General features: G+C 38.3%; 1 protein-coding gene across 1 annotated transcript in view; it reads right to left on the reverse strand.

Moving 5' to 3' along the window:
• The window catches only part of OSTM1 (osteoclastogenesis associated transmembrane protein 1), a 42,343-nt gene that overhangs the window by 20,174 nt on the left and 1,219 nt on the right, over nucleotides 1-20,950 (reverse strand). Inside the window, exon 2 of the mRNA XM_043439454.1 lies at nucleotides 14,600-14,714. Within this exon, the coding sequence (XP_043295389.1) occupies nucleotides 14,600-14,714 (115 nt within the window). The remainder of the gene's footprint in view (nucleotides 1-14,599; nucleotides 14,715-20,950) is intronic.

Below are 20,950 nucleotides of genomic sequence, written 5' to 3' on the forward strand. Positions count from 1 at the left end.
TATATAAACCCAAATTCTAACCATCCCTTTGAGTTCCTCATCATTGGGTGCTCCCACGTGTATATGTGCAATGCACATGTTAATAAACTTCTGTTTGTTTTTTGTTGTTACTCCATCTTTGGCCAGTCTAATTAGAGAGTTCCAATTACAGAACCTAAAATGGGTAAAGGAAAAAAAATTTTTTTCCTCCACTAGAGCAGACATTAGGATAAGACTCACCATGCAATGTATTCACTATTATAAACAACAATCACTACAATGAAAGCTAATGTTAACTGAATAGTTGCTATGTTCCAAGTGCCATGCCTGTACTTTAAACACATTCACTTAATTCTTACAACAATCTTACAAGGAAAGGTGGTGATGGTGGTTTAGTTGCCAAGTCACGTCCAACTCTTGCAACTCCACAGACTATAGCCCGCCAGGCTCCTCTGTCCTTGGGATTTCTCAGGCAAGAGCACTGTAGTGGGTTGCCATTTCCTTTTCCAGAGAACGTTCCCGAGCCATTTCCTTTTCCAGAGAACGTTCCCGAGCCAGGGATGGAACTCACATCATTGCAGGCAGTCTCCTGCCTTCCAGGTGGATTCTTTATCACTGAGTCACCACAGAAGCCTCCCACTAGGGAGGCAAGAACTATTATTATTTCCACTTTCTAAATAAGGAACAGAGGCTGAGAGGAATTAAGGAAGTTGCCAAGGTCACAAGACTGATAAGTAAAAACCAGGAATTGCTACTCAGTCTGATTCCTAAGCCTGCACTTTCAAACACAGCAAACACAAAATATTCACATCTACACTCTAAACAATTAAAGTTTAATACAGGTAATTAATAAATACACGCCTCCACTCCTCCATCCACGATCCATAGATTTCCCCATAGATTTTACACCATGAAGAGATTCAGGCAGTTGCTACCAACTGCTCAGTGCTGGCAACTGAGATGAAGTCTAAAACTGCTGAACAGGGCAGCAACTAGTACATTAAGACTCCTTTATGCAAACTGGAAAAAGGCATTGCCTTTGGGTAGTTTACAAAAAAGTGCTTCTGCCTCCAGAAGCTGAGTTGGAATCCAGCTCCATACACCGCTCACATGGGCCAATAGTGTAGGACCTGGTCTGTACCCGGGGCCCTGCTGATGAACCTATTCCAAGAGTCTTTCCCTCTGTGAACTCACATACCCTACATTCTCTGCAGCTTTATCTTCTCAAGCATATAAGTCCTGTTCTGATCGTTCACCTTATCATTTAAAAATCTGAGAGATCACTTCACAAATTAGGAAACAGCCAGAGAAATAGATGAGGTACTGAGGATCATACATCAAGTTAGTAAGTCATTAAAATACAAACTATACTTGTCAGGCTCTTAATTAAGTTTATCTCAATTATACCATTTTTTTTTTACTAATTAAAAATGTTACTCTTTCTATTGGCTTTCAAAAAGTTTATATGATAAATTCTTTAAAAAAAAAAAAACATAAGCCTCTCTTAATCTTGGTTTAACATGATCACAAAGTAGCCTTTAATCTTTTTACACATGAGGTAGAGTACATATAAATAAAAACAAACCGTTACAAACGTGTATAATATTAGTACATAGGCTAATGAGATTGAAGTGGTTTACAATTTTTGTAGTTGACATTTTGTAGGGAGATAGAGGGAATAAAATTTTACCTACGACAATTGTACATCTGTATATAATGAGCCATGTCATCGCAATGGACATGTATGATATAGGGGGTGGGTATATGCCCCTGTATTGTCATACAAAAGTAGTTTAAAGCATGAATGTGAGAGAGCAACCGCAATTTCTTCTATACAAAATATGTAACTTAAGGAATTTCTTTATAAAAAGGTAATTTATAGAATAATGAAAAATAAAAACAAAAGAAAAAATTAATTTAAAAAAAGAAGCTTCTCTGAACAACAAAGAACTTAATTCCTCTTATTTTACTAACAGCCATTCCTTTTCATTTGAAATAATTTGAAAATTAAACTAAAAGCTAATATAGATTGGTCATCTTATTAAGTACTGCATTAATGCAGCACTATCAAAAATCTTTCAGTGATCATTAGTGATATTATAAAGCACAAAGGAGTTCAGTTACATAATGAGATTAAAAATGTCTTCTTTATTAAAGAGCTCTGACTTTCTGATCTAAAACAAAGAAACTCCAGTGAAATTCCTCTTTTATCCTTTTGTAAGAATTGGGAACATAAGGTTACAAGCAGTGAGAAGCTATACAGTTTAGAAATTAGTAAGTTAAGAGATATTAGTAATAATAAAGCTTCCTAAAAGTACTATAAGTGAAGTGGTCATTATGAATTTTCCTCATCTCAGATAATCAATGCAGCCTCATCAAGGACAGATTAGCACAGTTTCTAGCTCAGTGAGGGCTCAGGCATCAGCTCAAGAGGCATTCTTAAAGGTGTTAAGGGTTCAGGTTAAGACCTTACATAGAAACCTACTAAATATCATAACAGGAATTATGTATGCATCTTTAGATAAAAGTATCTGACATCTATTAGGAGTTTGTATAAGGATCTCTGCTGTTTTTCAAAACTAGTTTTATAGAGAAAAACGGAGACAATCACCAATTTCTGAAAAATAGGGTAAGCTTGCAGCGGCTGTGCTTTGCTGGAGCAGCCGTGAAGAGATACTCCACGTCCAAGGTAAGAGAAACCTAAGTAAGATGGTAGGTGTTGTGAGAGGGCATCAGAGGGCAGACACACTGAAACCACAATCACAGAAAACTAGCCAATCTGATCACAGGACCACAGCCTTGTCTAACTCAGTGAAACTAAGCCATGCCATGTGGGGCCACCCAAGATGGTTGGGTCATGGTGGAGAGGTCTGACAGAATGTGGTCCACTGGAGAAGGGAATGGCAAACCACTTCAGTATTCCTGCCTTGAGAACCCCATGAATAGTATGAGAAGGCAAAATGATAGGATACTGAAAGAGAAACTCCCCAGGTCGGTAGATGCCCAGTATGCTACTGGAGATCAATGGAGAAATGACTCCAGAAAGAATGAAGGGATGGAGCCAAAGCAAAAACAATGCCCAGTTGTAGATGTGACTGGTGATAGAAGCAAGGTCTGATGCTGTAAAGAGCAGTATTGCATAGGAACCTGTAATGTTAGGTCCATGAATCAAGGCAAATTGGAAGTGGTCAATCAGGAGATGGCAAGAGTGAATGTCGACATTCTAGGAATCAGCGAACTAAAATGGACTGGAATGGGTGAATTTAACTTAGATGACCATTATATCTACTACTGTGGGCAGGAATCCCTTAGAAGAAATGGAGTAGCCATCATAGTCAACAAGAGTCAGAAATGCAGTACTTGGATGCAATCTCAAAAATGACAGAATGAACTCTGTTCATTTCCAAGGCAAACCATTCAATATCACGGTAATCCAAGCCTATGCCCCAACCAGTAACACTGAAGAAGCTGAAGTTGAATGGTTCTATGAAGACCTACAAGACCTTTTAGAACTAACACCCAAAAAAAGATGTCCTTTTCATTATAGGGGACTGGAATGCAAAGTAGGAAGTCAAGAAACACCTGGAGTAACAGGCAAATTTGGCCTTGGAGTACGGAATGAAGCAGGGCAAAGGCTAATAGAGTTCTGCCAAGAGAACACACTGGTCATAGCAAACACCCTCTTCCAACAACACAAGAGAAGACTCTACACATGGACATCACCAGATGGCCAACACCGAAATTAGACCGATTATATTCTTTGCAGCCAAAGATGGAGAAGCTCTATACAGTCAGCAAAAACAAGACCTGGAGCTGACTGTGGCTCAGATCATGAACTCCTTATTGCCAAATTTGGACTTAAACTGAAGAGAGTAGGGATAACCACTAGACCATTCAGGTATGACCTAAATCAAATCTCTTATGATTATACAGTGGAGTGAGAAATAGATTTAAGGGACTAGATCTGATAGACAGAGAGCCTGATGAACTATGGACGGAGGTTCGTGACATTGTACAGGAGACAGGGATCAAGACCATCCCCATGGAAAAGAAATGCAAAAAAGCAAAATGGTTGTCTGAGGAGGCCTTACAAATAGCTGTGAAAAGAAGAGAAGCAAAAACCAAAGGAGAAAAGGAAAGATATTCCCATCTGAATGCAGAGTTCCAAAGAATAACCAGGAGAGATAAGAAAGCCTTCCTTAGCGATCAATGCAAAGAAATAGAGGAAAACAACAGAATGGGAAAGACTAGAGATCTCTTCAAGAAAATTAGAGATACCAAGGGAACATTTCATGCAAAAATGGGCTCAATAAAGGACAGAAATGGTATGGACCTAACAGAAGTAGAAGATATTAAGAAGAGGTGGCAAGAATACACAGAAGAACTGTATAAAAAAGATCTTCATGACCCAGATAATCACAATGGTGTGATCACTCACCTAGAGCCAGACATCCTGGAATGTTAAGTCAAGTGGGCCTTAGAAAGCATCACTATGAACAAAGCTAGTGGATGTGATGGAATTCCAGTTGAGCTATTTGAAATCCTGAAAGATGATGCTGTGAAAGTGCTGCACGCAATATGCCAGCAAATTTGGAAAACTCAGCAGTGGCCAGAGGACTGGAAAAGGTCTGTTTTCATTCCAATCCCTAAGAAAGGCAATCCCAAAGAATGCTCAAACTACCGCACAATAGCACTCATCTCACACGCTAGTAAAGTAATGCTCAAAATTCTCCAAGCCAGGCTTTAGCAATACGTGAACCGAGAACTTCCACATGTTCAAGCTGGTTTTAGAAAAGGCAGAGGAACCAGAAATCAAATTGCTAATATCTGCTGGATCATCGAAAAAGCAAGAGAGTTCCAGAAAAACATCTACTTCTGCTTTATTGACTACGCCAAAGCCTTTGACTGTGTGAATCACAATAAACAGTGGAAAATTCTGAAGGAGATGGGAATACCAGACCAACTGACCTGCCTCTTGAGAAACCTGTATGCAGGTCAGGAAGCAACAGTTAGAACTGGACATGGAACAAGAGACTGGTTCCAAATAGGAAAAGGAGTACATCAAGGCTGTATATTGTCACCCTGCTTATTTAACTTATATGCAGAGTACATCATGAGAAATGCTGAGCTGGAAGAAGCACAAGCTGGAATCAAGATTGCTGGGAGAAATATCAATAACCTCAGATATGCAGATGACACCACCCTTATTGCAGAAAGTGAAGAGGAACTAAAAAGCCTCTTGATGAAAGTGAAAGAGGAGAGTGAAAAAGTTGGCTTAAAGCTCAACATTCAGAAAACTAAGATCATGGCATCTGGTCCCATCACCTCATGGGAAATAGATGGGGAGACAGTGGAAACAGTGTCAGACTTTATTTTTTGGGCTCCAAAATCACTGCAGATGGTGACTGCAGCCATGAAATTAAAAGACGCTTACTCCTTGGAAGGAAAGTTATGACCAACCTAGATAGCATATTAAAAAGCAGAGACATTACTTTGCCAACAAAGGTCCGTCTGGTCAAGGTTATGGTTTTTCCAGTGGTCATGTATGGATGTGAGAGTTGGACTGTGAAGAAAGCTGAGCGCCGAAAAATTGATGCTTTTGAACTGTGGTGTTGGAGAAGACTCTTGAGAGTCCCTTGGACTGCAAGGAGATCCAACCAGTCCATCCTAAAGGAGATCAGTCCTGGGTGTTCATTGGAAGGACTGATGCTGAAGCTGAAACTCCAATACTTTGGCCACCTCATGCGAAGAGTTGACTCTTTGGAAAAGACCCTGATGCTGGGAGGGATCAGGGGCAGGAGGAGAAGGGGACGACAGAGGATGAGATGGCTGGGTGGCATCACCACTCGATGGGCATGAGTATGAGTAAACTCTGGGAGTGTGTGATGGACAGGGAGGCCTGGCGTGCTGCGATTCATGGGGTCGCAAAGAGTCGGACACAATTGAGCGACTGAACTAACTGACTGACTAATGTTGTTTAGGTAAAAAGTTGCCATTCTTTAATGCTATATTTTCTGAGTTCAGTTCAATTCAGTTCAGTCGCTCAGTCGTGTCCTACTCTTTGCGACCCCATGAATCGCAGCACGCCAGGCCTCCCTGTCCATCACACACTCCCAGAGTTTACTCATACTCATGCCCATCGAGTGGTGATGCCACCCAGCCATCTCATCCTCTGTCGTCCCCTTCTCCTCCTGCCCCCGATCCCTCCCAGCATCAGGGTCTTTTCCAAAGAGTCAACTCTTCGCATGAGGTGGCCAAAGTATTGGAGTTTCAGCTTCAGCATCAGTCCTTCCAATGAACACCCAGGACTGATCTCCTTCAGGATGGACTGGTTGGATCTCCTTGCAGTCCAAGGGACTCTCAAGAGTCTTCTCCAACACCACAGTTCAAAAGCATCAATTTTTCGGCCCTCAGCTTTCTTCACAGTCCAACTCTCACATCCATACATGACCACTGGAAAAACCATAACCTTGACCAGATGGACCTCTGTTGGCAAAGTAATGTCTCTGCTTTTTAATATGCTATCTAGGTTGGTGGTAACGTTCCTTCCAAGGAGTAAGCGTCTTTTAATTTCATGGCTGCAGTCACCATCTGCAGTGATCTTGGAGCCCCAAAAAATAAAGTCTGACACTGTTTCCACTGTCTCCCCATCTATTTCCCATGAGGTGATGGGACCAGATGCCATGGCCTAAGCAACATAATTAAGCTTAATAAGTATGAAAATAGGATATCTAAAGTTATATAAATGTGAGTCTAATGCTTAGTATGCTACCATTTGGATAAAATACAGGAAAGATGGGTTCCAATTAATTGACCTTCTTATTCACTTTTTTTTTTTAAGATTCATTCATTTATTTATTTTTGGCTCTGCTCAGTCTTCATTTTGGAGCATGGCCTCTAGGGCACGCAGGCTTCAGGAATTGCGGTGCTCAGGCTTAGTTGCTCCGAAGAATGTGGCATCTTCCTGGACCAGGGATAGAACCCTGGTTAGCTATTAAGTTTTATTATTGATTTTTAAAGAATCAAGACAAGAAGTGAAGAGTGGCAGAATACGCCTTGCTAAAATAGGCTCATCTGCCGTAAGGATTATTTTCAGCTGAAGGCACTTGGAAAATAGCCAATGCAGTGAAAGCTTTCTATGAATTCCCCCTTATTGGCCTGAAGACAGAGCTTCCAAAAGAAACTCGATTGTCATAAATCTCTTCTCCAGGAGTTTCATCAACTAGGGAAGATTTTCTCCTATCAGGGGAAAGGAGACCAATTGAACAGAATGGCGAGTCCAGAAATAAACTCCTGCATATATAGTCAACTATGGGCTTCCCTGGTAGCTCAGAGCTGAAAGGGGCTTCCCTGGTGCCTCAGCAGTCAAGAATCTGTCTGCAATGTTGGAGACCCCTGCAGTGCAGAGACCGGGATTTGATCCCTGGGTTTAGAAGATCCCCTGGAGAAGGAATGGCATCCCACTCCAGTATTCTTGCATGAGCTGAAAGCGTAGAAACAGAGTGGAATGGTGATTATCAAAGGGTGGTGGTTGGGGGCAAAGGGGGTGGTTGGTCAAAGGACGCAACCTCCAGTTGTACGATGAGACAAGTTCTGGGGATCTAATGTACAGAATGGTGATTTTAGTTAGAAATACTGTATTGTATACTTGAAAGTTGCTAAGAGAATAAATTTTAAGTGTTCTCATCACATACACACACACACACACACAATGGTAATCATGTGACATGATGGAGGTGTTTGTTATACAACACTATGGTGGTAATCATTCTGTAGTATGTAATTGTATCAAATCAACACATTGTACAACTTAAATGTAAACAATGTTACATGTCAATTACATCTCAAAAAAGTTGAAGAAGAAAAAAGTGAAAAACAAAGTACCAAAACACTACCATAAAGCAAGTCATGGTCTCATCAAATCTGGCCACTCTACTAATTATCCAACTGTCATATGCATAAGATAACTAAGAAGGAACTCAATAACCAGGCTATCCTTATGTCAACAATACACAGCTTTAAAATTGTGAAGAGAAATCCTTGATATATTTTCTTTACCTCTTAGCAGTCACTCTCCACAAAAATTAATTTTCATGTTATTTGTAATGTGAATTGGAAGAGTTGTATTAACATTTCTTTTGAATTTTAATTTCCCAAAACTCATTCCTAACAAAGACCAATATCATTCAAAGATACAGAAATTCTAAGTATAAAATAGATGGTAGTTGTAATGGATGGCACTCTTTTTAAAATTTTTTTATTTTATATTGGAGTATAGAGATGGTTAGATAGTGTCACTGACTCAATGGACATGAGTTTGAGCAAACTCTGGGAGACAGTGAAGGGCAGGGAAGCGAAGCGTGCTGCAGTTGATGGGGTCGCAAAGAGACGGATGTGACTTAATAATTGAACAACAACAACAATGGTAGATTAACAATGTTGTTTTAGAATGGCACTCTCTTTTACTGAGTTTCTAGCCTTCCTTTCATCAAGTAATAATGGCAAAGACTAGGTACCAACCCAGAGCTAGGTCAAATAGAAGGAAAGGTGATTTTTGGCAATGTATTAATTTTAAAAATATTCTTTTAAACAATATTTTAGCTTTTACACTTTTACATGTTTATATTTTTAATAGTTATTTTTAAAAACCCTAACACCCCCTCAAATTAACTTTAAAAGGTTTTTAAACTATATAATTATAGTTTTACATTTTCTTAGCATAGAAGATGAAAAAGGAATAGTCATTTTATATCAGAAGATACATTCCTACAAAATGGATCACAGATTGGTTTAAGTTTCAGTTAAAAGCAAGCTTTAAAAATATATCAATAATTTTTGTTCTTCCTTTGTAATTTTTTTCCTTCCCATTTTATCTTTTAGGTGCCAGATGGAATAGACTCCATATTAGTTACCACTAAAGGTCTCTATTGCTGGCATTACTTATCAGCTCTATATTTGTAAATTTAATAACTAGATCACCACACCAAGTTAGGGATCATGGTTTGTACTCAACAATTTAATTCAATGTTAATTCAACAGTTAATTCAAATTCAACAATTTAATACAAACTCTGGGAAAATTGACCAGTCTTTTGTGTTTAAATAAAAGGCAAATATCTAGATTTTTGAATATTTATATTGTGCTTTTTATGTATACTGTAGGGGAAGAAAAGTAATTTTCCCCCTACCCTTCTAAGTTCTAAACTGGGACCCCTGTAACAACAGACAGATCAGTAGGAGAAAAACAAACAGAAGTTTGTTAACTTGTATGTCTCATATACACATGGAAGATACAAAAGGAAATTGAGTAACTCAAAGAGGTAGTTTAGAATTTAGGCTTGAATATAATCTTCAGGTAAAAACAAAGAAAGATGGGTGTAGAGGAGATCAGTGGTGAAGTGACTAGGAAAAGTAGGGTAAACAAGTACAAGGTCATGCAGGTTTATGTCCCTGCTTTCTCCATTTACAAGATTTTCTTGTAATTTAAAGTCATCGTTTTCTTCCTGGTGCGGAGATGGAGACATTCTTATTAACAGAGATTTCCTTTATAAATATAAATTTCTAAACAAAATGGTTATTTCTACTCTGTTTTCAGAGCTTCTCCCGTGTCTACTGTTTCTCAAAATAATAAGTTTAAAATAACCCTCACACCAAAGAGGCATATTTTGGGACAGCACATTTTGGTCTCCTACAGTACAAAATGACAACATCCTAGGCAAACTTCTGATCAGACACAAATTTATTTAAAATTATAGTGTGACATGATTGCTTTCTTCCATTTTATTAAAAGAGTAAATATTCTTTGTATTCATTCTTTTACCTATTTCTAAAGGCCAAAGATTTAAAACAAACAATGACCGAATAGGTAACAAATGGATTGCAAGTACAAGGTAAACAGAAGCCTGGGGCTTCCCAGGTGGCACTAGTGGTCAAGAATCTGCCTGCCAATCCCTAAGTCCACAAGATCCCCTGGAGAAGGGAATGGCACCCCGATCTGGTATTCTTGCCTGGAGAATCCCATGGACAGAGCAAGGAGCCTGGTGGGCTATAGTCCATGGGGTCACAAAGAGTCAGATTTGACTGAGTGATTTAGCATGCGCGCGCACGCGCGCGCGCACACACACACACACACTGACGCCTATAGCATCATTTATCAAGTAAATAAAAGAGTGAGGATCTCATGAAATCAGTGGTTTAACAGATCTGGTTGCTAAAGATGTGATTGTCTCAGAACCTGATGCCTGATTCCTGATCATCGCTGAGGATTAACATTAGAAAATGTGTAGCTTTATTAAAGACTTTTTTTTCACACTATCTACTTTTAATTTTACGCAGCACTGATAGAAAAAAAGAATATTTTACATTTATATTTTTAGCAAAAGACTAGGTTTTCTATAATATCAAACATGTATATAGCATAAACATTAAACTTTGTAGGGCTAAAATGTATCTATATTTCTTAAAATGAAGACTGTGCAATGAATTTATCAAATAGCACTTTAAAAACAAAATTAGGCCTTAACTCATGAATACAGTCTTTTCTTAAAGGCTTTTGATTTTAGTTCCACACTCTTGATCTGTAATTCCTTTACACTTTATGAGCCTTCATTCTACCTCACAAGGCTTATTGTGAAGTTCAAATGAGCTGAGTGTTATGAAATTGAGAAATATTATTTAACTGCTGACTTATTACTCACCTTCTTTACCTCATTTTTCCCTTTCTTCAAATTTCTTTTCTCACTGCTTTGTAAGAAAACACTATGTTGCTCAAGTAACAATGCTTTGTTAAATTTTGGTGAAAATTACAAAGTTTTTTGAACAATTCTTTAAAATTTTCAGAAAATGTTCATAATATCTTTATTAAGCAGATTTCAGAGAACATAATTAGAAGTGTTTCCAGGTAATTTGGTAGAGATTATTCATTTCTAGGTAAGATAATTATTTTAGAATTAATGCCCAAGGGAAAACTGCTGAGGAGTACAAATTTATAAAACTATTTCCATATAAAATACAGAATATAAATTATGATAAATTTTAAAGTGTGAAACAATGAATGGAAGACAATTTTTCTGGATGCATAATCTGGGAAAAGAAAATAGCCAATCTTTCTAATTACATCTAACATACAAATAATCACAGCAGATTTGGATAATCTGTCAAGTTTTTTTTAATTTTATGTATTTTTGACTAGGTATTAAATGCACATGGTATATAATCCAAAGAACACAAATGTAGGTAGAATGAAAACTAAGTCTTTCTTTCTTTCCTGCCCACCTAGCTATATAATTCTCCAAAAGATGTCATACTTTTCTGCATCCTGCTTGGCCATACATTTTGGGCAAATTAATTTTAATTAGGGAGTAAACATTTCATTTTTTCTTCAGAAGTTCAATCAAGGAATATTTTCAAAATAGGATGCCTCATAGAAAAACAAAGGCAAACAAAGGCACCCTAAGAATTTATTCTAAAGAGTTTTACACCTGCCATACTGAGTAAATATGCAGCAAAATGTTTTTTTCCCTTTTTAGAAAATAACTAGAGAAGAAAGCTTCTTTGAATTGGTAAATTCATTACAAAATACCTTTTAAAGAAAAGATGCTTTACCTCTCACATATATAAATTAAGTAACATCAGGTCAAATTCTTAAAGAGATGGGAATATTAGACCACCTTACCTGTCTCCTGGGAAGCCTGTATGCAGGACAAGTAGCAACAGTTAGAACTGGACATGGAACAATGGATGGCTTCAAAATTGGGAAAGGAGTACATCGAGGCTGTATATTGTTACCCTGCTTATTTAACTTCTATGCAGAGTACATCATGCAAAATGCTAGGATAACTCACAAGCTGGAATCAAGATTTCTGGGAGAAATATTAACAATCTCAGATATGCAGATGATACCACTTTAATTGCAGAAAGTGAAAAGGAACTAAAGAGTCTCTTGATGAAGGTGAAAGAAGAGAGTGAAAAAGTTGGCTTAAAACTCAACATTCAAAAAGCTAAGATCATGGCATCCAGTCCTATCACTTCATAACAAATAGATGGGGAGAAAGTGGAAATGGTAACAGATTTTATTGTCTTGGGCTCCAAAATTATTACGGACAGTGGCTGTAGCCATGAGATTAAAAGACACTTGCTCCTTGGAAAGAAAGCTATGACAAACCTAGACAGCATATTAAAAAGCAGAGACATCACTTGGCCAACAAAGGTCTGTATAGTCAAAGCTATGGTTTTTCTAGTAGTCATGTACAAATGCTGAGAGCTGGACCAGAAAGAAGGCTGAGGGCCAAAAAATTGATACTTTTGAACTGTGGTGCTAGAGAAGACTTGTGAGTCCCTTGGACAGCAAAGAGATCAAACCAGTCAATCTTAAAGGAAATCAACTCTGAATATTCATTGAAAGGACTGATGCTTAAGCTCCAATACTTTGGCCACCTGACACAAAAAGCCAACTCATTGGAAAAGACCCTGATGCTGGGAAAGATTGAGGGCAAGAGGAGAAGGGGGTGACAGAGGATGAGATGGTTGGATGGCATCACTGACTCAATGAACATGAGTTGAGCAAACTCCGGGAGATGGTAAAGAACAGGGAAGTCTGGCATGCTGCAGTTTATGGGGTCACAAAGAGTCAAAGATAACTTAGCAACTGAACAACAACATCAGTCAAAAGAAGTGAACCCCAACATACACCCCATTTATTCTAATGAACTGATTTTAAATTATTTGCAATTAACATATTTTTTAGTTCAGTTGGTAAAAAATCTACCTGCAATGCAGGAGACCTGGGTTGGATCCCTGGGTTGAGAAGATCCCCTGAAGAAGTAAAAGCCTACCCATTCCAGTATTCTGGCCTAGAGAATTCCATGGACTATATCGTCCATGGGGTTGCAAAGAGTTGGACATGACTGAGAGACCTTCACTTTACTCACTTCATCTATCAATGGATTTTTGTGACGGGCTTAATAGTACTTAAAAACAGCTCTTCTGTATATGTTAAACAAACTGTTCAATCATATTTATACTAAAAAGTTTTACTCTGAAAAGTAAAGATTTTGCCTTAAAAAAAAAAAGTTAGCTGTCAGCGAACCCTCTGTTCAAATTACTAGAAAATCTGAATTAATAGAAACAAAATTAAAAGAGTTAATATCCAATATCCACGGTATACTACAAAGGAAAAGAAACTTAGCAGGGAGTCTTTTTTCCATCATCATATGAACTAAACAAAAAGACAAAGTCCTTAGAAAGTTAAACTCCTTAATGACTTACAGGCACACAGATTTTTAATTCACTCTGTCCTTTCTATTTTTACAGCCCACGCCCTACTTCACGTTTTCTTTGCCTCTTGCCTAAACCATTGTAATAATTTCCTCACTGGTCTCTCCCTTCCAGTGGGGTTCCACAGGGAAAAAAAAGGATTTTTACAGTTTAAAAACATTCAGAAAGTGCTAGGTTAAATGATATTCAAAAAGTTTTTTTAACCTATAGTCCTCACTGACTTTAATATTCCATGTGTACTGTTAAGTTCCCAATGCTATAGTATATAACCATTTCATAATACTATGCTGATGTTCTAAGCAGTATGAAAAATGTTGGCATAAGTGATAAACTACTATATAGGTCAAAGCCCTACTTTCCCTTTCCAAGTTCATCTCCCACTGTGCTTCCAGCACCCTGTAATGTCTATTACTGTTTTATATCTCTGTGCCTCTGTTCAGGATGCCTCTCTATCTGCAGTGTCCTTCCTCTTGTCTCTACCTACTGAAATCATGTCCAGTCATAAAGGTGTAGGATTAAAAGGCACCTCCTCCTGGAAGTCACTTCAAATTCTTGTCAATCTGATTTTTTTCAATTTCCCCAAGGACTCTATGATGTTTTTGTAGCATTTATTGTCACCTTAGGTTATATTGTAACACTAACTTTCTTCTTCACTAAATTATAAGGTATGGAAAACAAGAATTTCCTAATACATAGTTGGTTTTCAAAACACTTATGAATTAACAATTTTAATTTTTCCAAAGAATGCTTGAAAATAAATTTCATTTCATTATACAAATACATTTAAGCCCGCAAACCTGCTGGAACTGATGTTACCACCTCCCCCTACCACCATTTGACAGATTATTATAAACATCATAATTATTAAGCAGTTAACATTCCTTGAACAGTAACTATATGCCAGGTACTGAGCTAAGAGCTTTATGCAGTTTATTTCATTTAATCTTCAAAACTATCAGGTAAAGTAGGTTTCAATATTACCACAAATTTACAGGTGAGGAAACTGAAGCTCCAGGAGGCAAAATTATATGCCCAAGGTCTGACAGTAGTAGGTTACATTAGAATAAGTCGCAGAACTTACAACAAAATTCAGATCTGACTGCAAAGCTCACTGTTAACTGCTACACTTTGCTGCCTTTCAGTATTTGCCCAAGATGTTCTCACTAATAAACCATGATGTTAACTGCAATTCATTTAAACTTAGTAATAAAGAGTATTCAAAATTTTCAGAGTTCAAAATTCACTAAAGTAAAATCTGACATCTATACTATTGAAACACAACTTCAAAAATGAAAGTGAAAAAAAAAAAAAAAGAAAAAAAAAATGAAAGTGAAAGAGTTACTTACTTGCACAATTTGCCTTCTGCCATGTGGAATTAAAAAACTCAGACAGAATCACAACTATTTGCATTCTATCTGCCATTAAAAGGCTTCTGGCACAACTATGACTCTCTGAAGAATTCTGTAACCAAAGAAAAGAAAAAAATACAATCTGAGTATTCTTAGACTTCCCAAACAACAATCTGAGGCCCAAAAAACCTTATAAAAATAATTCATATTTATTATAAGCTTTTGGGGGCTTCCCAGGTGGCTCAGTGGTAAAGAATTTCCCTGTCAAAGCAGTAGACGCAGGTTTGATCCCTGGGTCAGGAAGATATCCTGGAGGAGGAAATGGCAACCCACTCCAGTATTCTTGCCTGGAAAATTCCATGGACAGAGGAGCCTGGCAGGCTATAGTCCATGGGGTCACAAAGAGTGACACAACTGAGCAATGGAGCACATATGCATTATAAGCATTTAATATTTTGTTTGTTACAATCAAATAATGACATAATTAATAATAACTGTAATAAAACAATAGCAGCTAACATTTATTGGTCCCAGGTTCACTTGCAAGGGAAGAAAATCCTTGCTTCTTAAATAAGTATTTGCTTTTATGGTACCATTTCAACTACTTAGGCCCACATGTAATATTAATATACTTCTTACGAACAAGAAAATATTCTGGAAAGCTGTTCTACAAAATGTAGCAGTAGCTATCTCTGAATAATGGAAATAGAGGGGTTTTCATTTTCTTTTTTTGCCTTTTACACTGTCTAAATTTTTTGACAATGAACATATATTACTTATGCATTTTTAAAAATCTGATGGGTAAATGATGCCAAAGCATTGTTTCATCTTCTGGGCAGTTTTGGCTCAAAATCTTAAAATCCACAAGAATGGATTTAGACTATGTAAATGATAAATTCAAATTCCTGAATTACTGGGTCCTTATCTATTTCCTTTCCTTTTTGCCACAAGCAAAGTTAAGTCTTGCTGACCCTTCATCCTTTCAAAGTTATTTAACTTCTATTATTTACCAGGTATTATAAGTATCCTGGAGTTTTAGGGATAAGTTTTCCCTGGTGGTCCAGAGGTTAAGAATTTGCTTTGCAATGCAGTTCAATCCCTAATCCGGGAACTAAGAACCTACATGCCTGTGGGCTGCTACTGAAGCCTGCATGCTCTGGAGCCTACAAGATACAACTAGAGTCCATCTACTGCAACAAAAGATCTCGCATGCTGCAACTAAGACCCAACATAGCCAAATAAATAAATAAAATATTTTTTATAAAAAAGAATCCTGGTGTATTGAGGGTACACAGAGTGATAGAGAATACCATCAACACTGGGCCCTCAAGAACCTCCCCAGAGACATACAGATAAGGAATTAGTGTGATGAGTAATAAATGAGAGTGTGCTAGCATCAGCCACGTGGGGTTAGAAAAGAGGGAAGTGGGGCTTAACAGCAGAACTCTTGCTTTAAAATATCTATGAAGATCATTTTGGGATGATTACCCATTCTGTGGCTTAGTTTTGCTAACTCATTAAAAGATGCAACCAAGTGAATGCTTGCCTTTAAACTAGTGACTCGAACAAAATATGTTAAAAGTCCCTTTCCTGGAATTGCTTTCAGAGCAATATCAGCTATAGAAGAAAATTTCAGGAAAGAAAATGAAATAATATTTTGTGATAATTTACCCACCAAATTAAAATGGAGTGTGGCCTAAAGAGTCAGACAAACCTGAATTACTAGCTGGCAATCTCGGAAAGCTGAGGTAAACTCTATGAGGCCCAGTTTCATAATCTCTGAGTCCTACAGGTACAGTATTAAATGAAATAGCATAGATGAATCACTTACCACACTGGCACCCAGTAAGTAACTCATATTTGCTATTTCACCTAGCTACCCGTTGCCAACAAAAGTGCTCTAGGTGGGTGTAGCTGGCTAAGTGTAACCTGTTACTTAAGAAGGAATTGGATGTAAGTGGATGATTGGCTATTTTAAAAATCAATACAGAATAACCTGTATGAGTGGTCAGTGTGTGGAATAGTTCAGTTGAGGAAGACATCAATGTAGTTGGGAGAAATGAGGAGAGTTCATGGAGGAAGCAGGATTTCAACTAAGCCCAATACTAAGAAAGGGACAATATAGTGGTTAGGACTCCATGCTCAAACCCAGATTCAATCCCGGTTGGGGAACTAAGATTCCACATGACGTATGTGTGCTAAGGCACTTGCTGTGTCCGACTCTGTGCGACCCATGGACTGTAGCTCACCAGGCTACTCTGTCTGTGGGATTCTCCAGGCAAGAATACTGGAGTGGGTTGCCATGCCCTTCCCCAGGGATCTTCCCAACCCAGGAATAGAACCTGCATCTCTTATGTCTCCTGCATTGGCAGGCAGGTTCTTTACCACTAGTGGCACCTGTGAAGCCCAGGGAAAAGGGAAGAAAGGGGAACAGGTTTTAAATAGAGTAAATAAAATGATCAAGGGATGAAAGAAGGAATGACTATGTGGTCTCAGGGAGTATCCAGGAGGCCGATGGAAGGTACCGCTATGACAATAGAGGTAGTAGAGGGAAAAGCCAGGGAAACTTTTTAAGATGTTTGAGGAAGATGGCCTGTAAAACAGAGTTTGGAGAGCATGGGTCTAGGTCACAATATGTATGGTGAGGCAGGAGACTAATTAGACTATTTCCATAGTTCATATATGATGAGAAGATGGTGGCAAATACAAGAATGGAAGGGAAATGATGAATAACCCCAATGATGATGATGTACTTTTGAATACCTAGTGGTTCTAAATGCCCTAAATGTATAGCTCATTAAATCCTTGTAAAAACGCTATGAAATAAGACAGATCATCCTTCTGGATTCAACCCAGCCACTTTCACTGCATGGGGCTCATGGCCTGGGACCTGCCCACTTCCTCAGGCTCAAATCACTAGTCTCCTCCTGGCTCACAGTGCTTTGAGTTCTTTCTGTCCCTAAACACACCAGACTCTCGGAGTCTTCACACCTGCTACTTCTTTACATGTATATATTCTCCCCATTCTCCCACCCTCTCAAATTTTAGGTGTCTTTAACTATTCACCACTTCTATCTATTCTCAGCCTGAGTCCTGATCAGCACTCTTGTTACATGCTTTGGTGGCATCTGGGATTTTTTTCTTTGCAACACTTATATCACACCTGAACTAAATAATTACAATGATGCTTAATGTCTGTTTCCTCTGTCTATAAGCTCTTCTCATTCACAGCTATATCCCTAGTAAGTACAACTACCCTGCACATCATAAGTATTCAAGAATTTTTCTGAATGAGTAAGAACCAGTGATGGAGAAGGAAATGGCAACCCACTCCAGTATTCTTGCTTGGGAAATCCCATGGACAGAGGAGCCTGGCGGGCTACAGTCTATGGGGTTCCAACAGTTGGACGTAACTTAGCAACTGAACTACAAAGAAACAGTGCATTCTAATCTCTAATGAAAGACATATTATGCCATGTTGTGTTCCAATCTTCTCCTTCTAGTCCTAAGAATTTGTAAATCTACACTAAAATTAAGTTAAACACTTCCAGATACATATCCTCAATTACTAGCACCTTCATAAATATATATACACATCTCTATGTCTATCTGGGCTTCCCAGGTGGCACTAGTGGTAAAGAACCTGCCTGCCAATGCAGTTGACACAGGATATGTGGGTTTGATCTCTGGGTCGAGAAGATTCCCTTGAAGAGGAAATGACAACCTACTGCAGTATTCTTGCCTGGAGAATCCCATGGACAGAGCAGCCTGAAAGACTATAGTCTATAGGGTCACAAAGAGTTGGATACAACTGAAGTGACTTAGTATGCAAACATGTCTATCTATCTGCCTATATAAATTTTAAACGAACCAAGTAGAATAAGATAGAGATTAGCAATTCAGAATGGGGGGAGGAGAGGCAAAGCATCTTGGCAACCACTCTGATGATGGTGAACAGCTCAATGAAACTATATTCCTATCAGTTTAAACTAAAAGAAGAAAGTATGATTCAAGTAAGAAGCAATCCGTTAATTCCATTATTCAGGTTTCACAAATCACTGTATTCTTATCTTGAGATACTAAAACTATATGGAGTCCTTGACCCATTAATTCCAAGAGGAAGTGACTAGAAAATAGAATTCTCTTCAGGTAACTCTATTACAGTTAAATGAATCAGCTTGCTGCACCACAGAAATAGTGTGCTAATTTCTACCATTGATTCTTTTTCTCTTTACACTTTCCTCCTCTCTCAATCAATCCATGGACATGGATTCACACTACAGAGTTGAGAAAGAATGTCTTGATAAAATTCTGCTTGTAGGTTTTCTCTGATAAGCACCCCCCTCTCTTGCTCTCTTCCCGCCTTTAATTCAGCATCTTCACTCTTTTGTTCTAAAATCCTATTGTACAATTTGCAACATTCACATGGATGGTTTTTTCCTTTTTAAAATTTTCTCAATATAGATTAATTTTATTTCCCTAACTACACTGATAATTTGAAGTTTGAAGCTTGGACTATCCCCTCCTTTTCCTTCAGTACCCTTTTATCTGTTCAATATTTAAGAATAGCATGTACTTGCTAATTAAACTGATTTAAATGAAAGACTTGAGTCTATGTGAGTCAAAGAAAATACATTACTCTCCAGAAACAACTCCCTGCCACACACACACACACAAAGGACAATTGATCATTTTAAGTTCACTCCTAAGAAATTCATACATATTTTTTCATACGTTCATTACTACACATACTGGCTCAATTCCCACACCCATCTGAAAAAGCCTACTAAATCCATGAAGTACCCCCCAGAACTTCAGAAATCATGCTTTTGAGCTATGACATCCAGTTCTACTGAGGAAAGGGGTGGATGAGTTGGGAGAGGAAATATAGATTGGGGAAAGGGTCATTCTGCCTCCTGTTATCTCTTTCCTCTGATCCTTTCACACAAAAGTGAGGCAAGCAGGGTGCGCAGGTCACTGGCAGTCTGAGACACAAAGCAAAGGACACAGTTCATGCTGCCCCGACATTGCCATGGGCAGTGGGGAATGCATGTGGAAATTCATACACAAATTGGCCCATAATTGGCCCACAGAAGCCCATAACACTGTACCACCAGTTTGGGATAATTTTTTAACTTCATCTTAATTCCACAGAAACTACACAAATGAGAAAAGTATTTGCTGCCTCAAGAGCCAAGCAGTGCATCACGATTCACAGTCATTCTGACCACAGAACAACTAACTCACTTACTGCTTAAATCAGATATGATGCCGTACATATCCTGCTATAGTATGATAGCAAGGGACAAGTGTTGGGTGCTTTACTTTAAAACAATGGGGTACACACACACACACACACACACACACACACACACACACATATATCCCTGGCTATACCCAATAGAAGGATGCACAAAAAATATTGCATGTAAGCCTAAAGTTCCTCGAAAACTTACTCTTTACAGAAAAACTGAGCACAGAATTTATTTAATGCAAATAAATTCCCTATTCACATAAAATGCATATTTATGTCAAGTAGTATCAGGCTGACAAAGTAGGGGATGCACCTATATATGCCTATATTCTGTCAAACCAACCATGATTTAGGAAATAATTATAACCACATTTTCATGAGACTTTTTTTTTCTCAGTACAAGAGGAACTTTCCACTCCATAATCCCAATGTCATTCCTCATGTTTTTCCTTTAAATGGCATATCCAGCCCATAACTCATGACTCCCACCAGCCTTGACACTCTAATCCTTTCCTATGCCAAGCCCTATAAGGTACTTAGGAGCAGGGACATGTCTCTGTGTCTTTCTTTTAATTAAGTGCCTCAGAGCACCTACCACATGACCAGAAGAGCTCTGCGTACCAAGAGAGAGAGCAGCTTTACCATTTTGTAAAATTTTAGTTCCCATTTACTGAAAACTATGACTATGCGCCAGTTTTTTTTTTCTTTTATAAAATATTTATTTCCTTACTAGGCTGTACCAGGTCTTAGTTGTACCATGCAGGATCTTTTAATTTCGGCATGAGGGGTCCTATTCCCTAAGCAGTGATCAAACTTGGGACCTCTGCATTGGAAGCTTTAACTCTTAGCCACTGGACCACCAGGGAAGTCCCTCTGCCAATTTTCTAAGAGTTCCTTTTATCTCCATCTTACACATGAGAAAACAGGCACAGAGAATATAACTTGCTGAGAAAGTGAAAGTGAAGTCGCTCAGTCGTGTCCGACTCTCTGCGACCCCGTGGACCACCAGGCTCCTCCGTCCATGGGATTCTCCAGGCAGGAATACTGGAGTGGGGTTGCCATGTCCTTCTCCAGGGGATCTTCCCGACCCAGGG

Source organism: Cervus canadensis, chromosome 20 (genome assembly GCF_019320065.1).
Source record: "Cervus canadensis isolate Bull #8, Minnesota chromosome 20, ASM1932006v1, whole genome shotgun sequence".
NCBI classification, from domain to species: domain Eukaryota; kingdom Metazoa; phylum Chordata; class Mammalia; order Artiodactyla; family Cervidae; genus Cervus; species Cervus canadensis.